General features: G+C 32.8%; 1 protein-coding gene across 1 annotated transcript; it reads left to right on the top strand.

The window, feature by feature from the left end:
- The first annotated feature begins 4,149 nt into the window (after positions 1–4,149).
- LOC131617296 (aluminum-activated malate transporter 10-like) lies at positions 4,150–6,434 on the top strand. The gene is made up of 6 exons (XM_058888618.1): positions 4,150–4,568; positions 4,652–4,792; positions 4,894–5,166; positions 5,266–5,372; positions 5,482–5,625; positions 5,718–6,434. The coding sequence occupies exons 1-6, from the start codon at positions 4,253–4,255 to the stop codon at positions 6,165–6,167; spliced, it is 1,431 nt and encodes a 476-aa protein (XP_058744601.1). The 5' UTR covers positions 4,150–4,252; the 3' UTR covers positions 6,168–6,434.
- Positions 6,435–6,710: the final 276 nt, after the last annotated feature.

Raw genomic sequence — 6,710 nt, 5'->3', positions numbered from 1 at the left:
TTAAGTTTCTGTCTTTCATCCGGCACAAATTCATCATTTCGGTAACACATTTGGTTGTTGTTATTGCTTTTAAGTTAAGTTTATCATGTTTATTAATTTATGGTATTACATTGCATTTTGTTTAGAGTTTATGTTAAAAGATCATTTTTATGCCTTCGTTTAATAGTGTTAGTGTTTCAGGTTGATGCGTGTGATCATAGGAAATAATGGACAGACTTTGGGGACTCTTAAAGGCTGAGAGATGGAAGTTTTTGACGAATCTGGAGGTCAACACGGGTCCCCGTGTGAATCAACACGACCCGTGTTCAAAAGCTCCAGGATTGCATGAAAAATGCTGAAGTCAGTGGATCAACACGGGCACCCGTGTGAATACACACGACCTGTGTTGATGGGCCTGATGCAAAACTCAAAGCCACGTGAGTCGGAAGATCAACACGGGCACTCGTGTGAATCAACACGGCCCGTGTAGATGGATGCGGACAGAAACTTCACTTTTTGATCTGTTTTACTCTGTCTTGAATTAAGAGTACTTTGGACTTTTTGCTGACACTAAGACTGATACTGAAGCTACTTAAACGAAGTTTGTGTAAGGAGAAGGGGACTTTTGAGGGACGAGAGAAGAGAATACGATAGAAGATTGGAGAAAGCAAGGGTTTGGGAGAGAAGAAGATCTTCATGAATGGAAACAATTGAAGATTCAATCTCCTCCAATTTCTTGTAATGTCTTTATTCCATATTTTGTTTTCTTTGAATACTATGAGTAGCTAAACCCCCCAATGCTAGGGGGTAGCCCTGATTTTACTTTGTAATGACTCTGAATTTGTAATTGCAATAACAATCATGTTTTCTCGTTGTTAATTTATTCTCTTTATATTTTTAATGCTTTTCCTTTCGGACAAAATGGAATTGATGTATGATTATCATTTAGGTTAGACCATCATTGATAATGCTTTCAGGAGAATATGCTATAATAGATGTAACCTAGGACTAGGAATACCTTATAGCAATCGGATATTCTTGATAACTTAATTGCTTTATTTCATCGTAAATTTCTAAGGACTTAGGGTTTAGGATGAAGGATCAAAGGTTTTTTCACTAAGGATTTAGGATCGAACAACCTTAAGAACCATTAATTGATTATTGAAAATAAGTTTTTGCAATAGAAATTCTAGAGTTGTTACAGAGTAAATCATCCACTATCCCTAGCATGTTTCTCACATCTGTTAAAGAGTCAATCTCATTCACTACTTATCCTACTTTTCGCTAAGTTATAATCACCAAACAAAACCAAATTGAAGTTTTTGTTTAATTGAACCTTGAATTGAACTTATTATTCCTACACAGTTCCTGAGATCGATATTCGGGGAATTTTCCCTATTATTACAAGAGGCAAAATAGTACACTTGCTATTTTACCGATCAGCCATAAAACCTAATCCTTAAAATGGCCACAAAAAATGATAGTTGACATGTCTAACTTATCCCTCAATTTTTTTCAAAAGCACCAATAGGAAGTGAATCTCACAAGTGTCATGTTGTCAAAAAACTTGCAATAGATGATCTATATGCACATGCATTTTCCTCTATGAAAATGCATGATATTTTGAATTTTAAGGAACATATATTGTGTAAAGTATTATTCTATTTAATTAGAAGACGCCAAAGGACAATATTCACATTAAAAAAGCAGGAATAATCAGCATTGAGTCAGTTCCCACATCAGGGTTGCAGAGAGAACACATTGAAACCATATGTGTTCCCATTCAAATAACATTTTCTTCTGTTGCAATAATATTATGCATTACCTTCCAAGTCATTAGCGACTTAGCAGAAGGTATGTAGGGATGCCAAATGAGTTTTCTCCAATAAGGCCCAATGTAAACTTTGTTGATATAGTTCTAAGCATATTTAAAAGATAGATCATCATTTAGTGATCATGTCCATATGAGTTCATCGCTAGTAGTATTATCAAATGACAAGTTAATCTTCAAAATGTCTTCAACAATTTGAGGAGACAAGACGGATTGCTCATAAGTAATGATCCAATTGATGTCTTGGATAATTAAATTGACCTTAGCAATTTGCATAAATTGAATATCCATGAAAATAGTAATACTAGATGTAAATCTTTAATTTTGTATTCTAACCAATTGTCAGTCCATAAATCAATGTCCTTCTCATTACTAATTTGCCATATACTATATCCTCTAAAAAGGAAAAAATAAATGTTTAATGCTAGGCTATATTGAAGAAGAAAAATGATGCAAGATTGAGTTTTTATGTCTAAAGTATCTACAAATAAGTATATAAGATAATTGATTATTGATAGTCAACAATTTCCAACAAAGAGATTAACAATCAACATTGTTTATTGTCTTAATATCTTTTAGACCAAGACCTCCTTTAGACAAATGTGGGAAAATAACTTTCTAAGATGTAGTAAACAACTTTCTAATGCAAGAATCTAGTTTGTTAAGAAGATTGATTGAACAATCATAAATCCTAAGACTATACAGAAATATGCCTTGTATCATTGACTAGAGCATTTGAACCCTACATAGAAAGGGAATGACTATTTTAAGTAACTAGCTTATTACATCTTCTATGATATGAAAAAGATGACTTCTAGGCTTGCATTTTAGTGTAAAAACTCCAAGATAGTTAAATGGTGTATGCCCCACAACGAATCCAAGCATATGTGCAATATGCTTTAGCCGAGATCCATAACTACCTCTACCATAAAGATTAGACTTTTGAATGATGTGTTGACTATAATTCTGACTATATTCGTGAAGGAGATCGTTATTGACTTGTACCAATTGATATGCATGTCAATAATACATAGATAGTTGCTTACTAAGTGTCTATTCAATAATACAAAGAGCAAAAGAGACAGAGGATCTCTTTTTGCCTCACTTCTCTAGAGCATGAAAAAGTATTGCAACTTTTCTATTTATCATGATTGATAGTTTGACTGAGTAGTGAATGGTAAGAATCCGACCACAAAACTTTTAATCAAAGCTAAATTGAACAAGAACTTTGATAAGATATTGTCAATCTAAAGTGTCAAAAGATTTTATGATGTCCATCTCAAAAGCCATACTACTTCTAAAGTATTTATTTCCCAAAATATTATGGTTTCTAAAGTAATTCCAAAGCAGTCATAAATATGTATGTTCCTAATAAATTCGTTTTTGTGTTTTGAAACAATTTATGGAGCTAAGATGATCAACCTGTCTGCAATGTCTCATCGAACAAAAGTTTAGAATTTTTCCCTCCATATTATTAATCAAACTTTGTATCTTGTTAACTTTAGTAGTAGCTTGAGTGACTTTAAGTTGAATATTTCTAAATGTCTCTTTGTTCAATTTCTTAAGAATAGACTTAAGAGATCTCGGCTTAGGAGATAAATTAACACATGAAAATCAACCATGCCAATATTCTAGATATCAACAATCCGTTGTATGCACCTATCATGCAGAGTTCAAACCCTTAGAAATTTGAATGGCCTCGTCAAATCAAACCTACCTTTGTTACAATGGAATAGAATAGGGTGACAGTATCAGTGATTCTTGATCAAAGCGGAACAATTGAAAGTGTTCAAATTATCTAACTAACACTCAGATTACAAATGGCTCCGACAAGTCTTAAAAATAAAAAAAAACTTCAAATCACATTGTTCATTACATAACTGTCTTCAAATCACATTGGAGAATGCAAGTTTGATAATTAGACATATTGGAGAATGCAGCAATATTTTTAATTGAGTCAAACAAATAAAATTAGATTACCTATTTTTCTTAATTAGTATGAATTATGATCTTACTTCCTTATATTGACACGAGGGAATACTATATTATACAAAATATACAAGAATCATCCATGTCCAAGCAATTTGAACACACTAAAAAAAGATAGCACTAAACTAGTTGTGCTCTTGCATCATCTTAATCTAAGAATAGAAATTATATAAAAGTTAGCACATTATATTATCTTCAACTAAACTAAACTTAAAAATTGAATATTCCGTCTTGAATCTAATTAATATTCAATATCCTTATGTTGTGTCATGCCACACGCCTCTTTTTCTATATAAATACACATGACACTCCTCCAAGTTTAGGTAAATCTTTACTTAGTCATATATCATTGGGTTTAAGGTGCTTGACATAACTATTCCAGCAACATATTTCACATAGCTGGAATTTACACAAACAAATTTCACATAGCTAGCTTTAGTATATCAACTAAAGATGACTAATGACAAGGGAGTGCCAAAAGAAGTTGAATGGAGGATCAAAGTTGAAGATGGTCCATGGAAAAGAGCTGTTGTTTCTTGCAGCATGTGGACATTTATAACAAGTTTTTATTTCAAGCTGTGCAATTTTTTTAAGAAAGCTTGGGATATTGGTGTGAATGATCCAAGGAAATTCATCCATTGTTTGAAAGTAGGAATAGCACTCACAGCTGTCTCACTTTTCTACTATCTAAAGCCTTTGTATGATGGAGTTGGGAGAAATGCTATGTGGGCCGTCATGACCGTGATCGTCGTCTTCGAGTACACGGCCGGTACGTAGCGCTACCGTCGATAAAATTATGAAACCTTTTATATGTATATATCTATAGGCTAATTCTATATGTTAAATTTGCAGGTGCTACAATATATAAAAGTATCAACAGAATTTGTGGAACTACTCTTGCTGGGCTTCTAGCCCTTGGTGTACATTGGGTTGCTAGTAGAGCAGGAGATCAATGGGAACCTATAATTGTTGGAGTGTCACTCTTTCTATTAGGTATAATATTATTATTATTATGTACACAATTAAATGTATAAGGTGATTATTACACACTATGGATCTTAACTGATTGCATGTTATTTGATCTATGTTTACAGCATCTGCAGCCACATTCTCAAGATTCATACCAACCATTAAAGCTCGTTTTGATTATGGTGCTATGATATTCATCTTAACTTTCAGTTTAGTTTCGGTATCTGGTTATCGAATTGACGAGCTGTTTAACATGGCACAACAAAGAATTTCGACTATTATAATCGGAACTTCGTTGTGCATAATCGTTAGCACGACTGTTCGGCCGGTTTGGGCTGGCCTCGAACTCTATGTTTTAATCACCGGAAACCTCGACAAACTCGCAAACTCCTTGCAAGGTCAGTTTAAATATCAAAACTTTTTTCATACAGTCCCATGCATGCACAACTATACAAATTATTGAACATAATTTTTATGTGTGTATGTGCTTAATTCAGGTTGTGTGGCTCAGTACTTTGAAGCCCAAACTGCAACTGAAGAGTCTAACAAAAAGATGATGGGTTACAAATGTGTGCTAAACTCCAAAGCAACAGAAGAATCATTGGTATAAAATATAAATATGGAAGATATTAACTTATGTACAAATAGTACAATACCTTAACTCATGATAATTTTTTGAATGTGACTAAAATAATATCATTGATTAATCTCAGGCCAATTTGGCTAGATGGGAGCCTGCACATGGAAGATTCAATTTTCGTCATCCATGGAAACAATATCTTAAAATCGGAGCCACAATGCGTCGATGTGCTTCGTGCGTTGATGCTCTTATCGGATGCATACATTCAGAAAACAAGGTAAATATATCACGATGCTTATCAGCTACCAGTTATTTTTACCAAACAAAGCCTATATAGTAAAAATAATATTCTCTAATGATTTTTTGCAGAGCTCAAACGACATAAGGAAGATTATGAGCAAAACTTCCATGCAAGTTGGTGACATCTCTGCAAATGTTTTGAGAGAGTTAGCACTGACAATAAAGAGTATGACAAAATCCAACAAACTTGATATTTTGGTGATAGAGATGAATAGTGCATCTCAAGAGCTACAAAATTTGTTAAAATCTTATCCAAACACACAAAATAAAGATGATGCAAAAATGGATATTCCAATAATGGATATTATTCAAGTGGTCACCATGGTTTCTTTGCTTACCGAAATCGTAGCACGCGTGGAAGACATTGTAAAATGTGTTGAAGAATTATCAGATTTAGGTAAATACAAACCAGCAGTGACCAAGTGTGACAAATCCAAACAACACTCTACAGATAGCAAGATCTCTCCGGAACAAGAAAATGAAGAGGAAGAAATAGTGAAAACACTTCAAATGGTATGAATGATGAAGAAGGAATAAGCAATATATTGTGTATACAATCTTTGATCTATGATATATTACATGTTACATGTATAAGAGATCAGTTATATTATGGTATACATGAAGAAAAATGGAAGAATTACAAACCAATTATGTGTGTCTATGTAGGTATATATATGTACTTACCTCCATGAATCATGAATATTGCATTACTAATGAGTTTCTTTTTAACGTAGAAAATAATCAATTTGAATTTCAAAACAATAATGAATATTAATAAAGTGATATTTTAAGAGAGATACATTGTAAGAGGTGGCTCTTATGAATTTTATTATTGAAAAAATTATGTGAAATTTTGATACTGAAAACTACAATATATCGTGTAAATCGATTTTTCTCACTTGAGGTGGCTATTCTCTTTTTTCTTTTCACATACATTTTACATTCCTTGGAGAAACTATTTTTCTTCATCTCTTCTACCATAATTAACAAACCACTACCATAATTACCAAATCACGTACTCAAGCATTGAACTTTTCCTTATCATTTATTTATTTATTTATT

This window comes from Vicia villosa, linkage group LG1, assembly GCF_029867415.1.
Source record: "Vicia villosa cultivar HV-30 ecotype Madison, WI linkage group LG1, Vvil1.0, whole genome shotgun sequence".
NCBI lineage: Eukaryota > Viridiplantae > Streptophyta > Magnoliopsida > Fabales > Fabaceae > Vicia > Vicia villosa.
The sequence above is the reverse complement of the archived record's forward strand: the minus strand, read 5'-3'. Positions and strand labels throughout refer to the sequence as shown.

Excerpts from the sequence above, each read along its gene's own strand:
- LOC131617296 (XM_058888618.1), top strand. The coding sequence starts at position 4,253 with ATGACTAATGACAAGGGAGTGCCAAAAGAAGTTGAATGGAGGATCAAA. Across the intron at positions 4,793-4,893 it reads AGTGTCACTCTTTCTATTAG|CATCTGCAGCCACATTCTCA; the intron begins GTATAATATTAT and ends CTATGTTTACAG. Across the intron at positions 5,167-5,265 it reads ACTCGCAAACTCCTTGCAAG|GTTGTGTGGCTCAGTACTTT; the intron begins GTCAGTTTAAAT and ends TGCTTAATTCAG.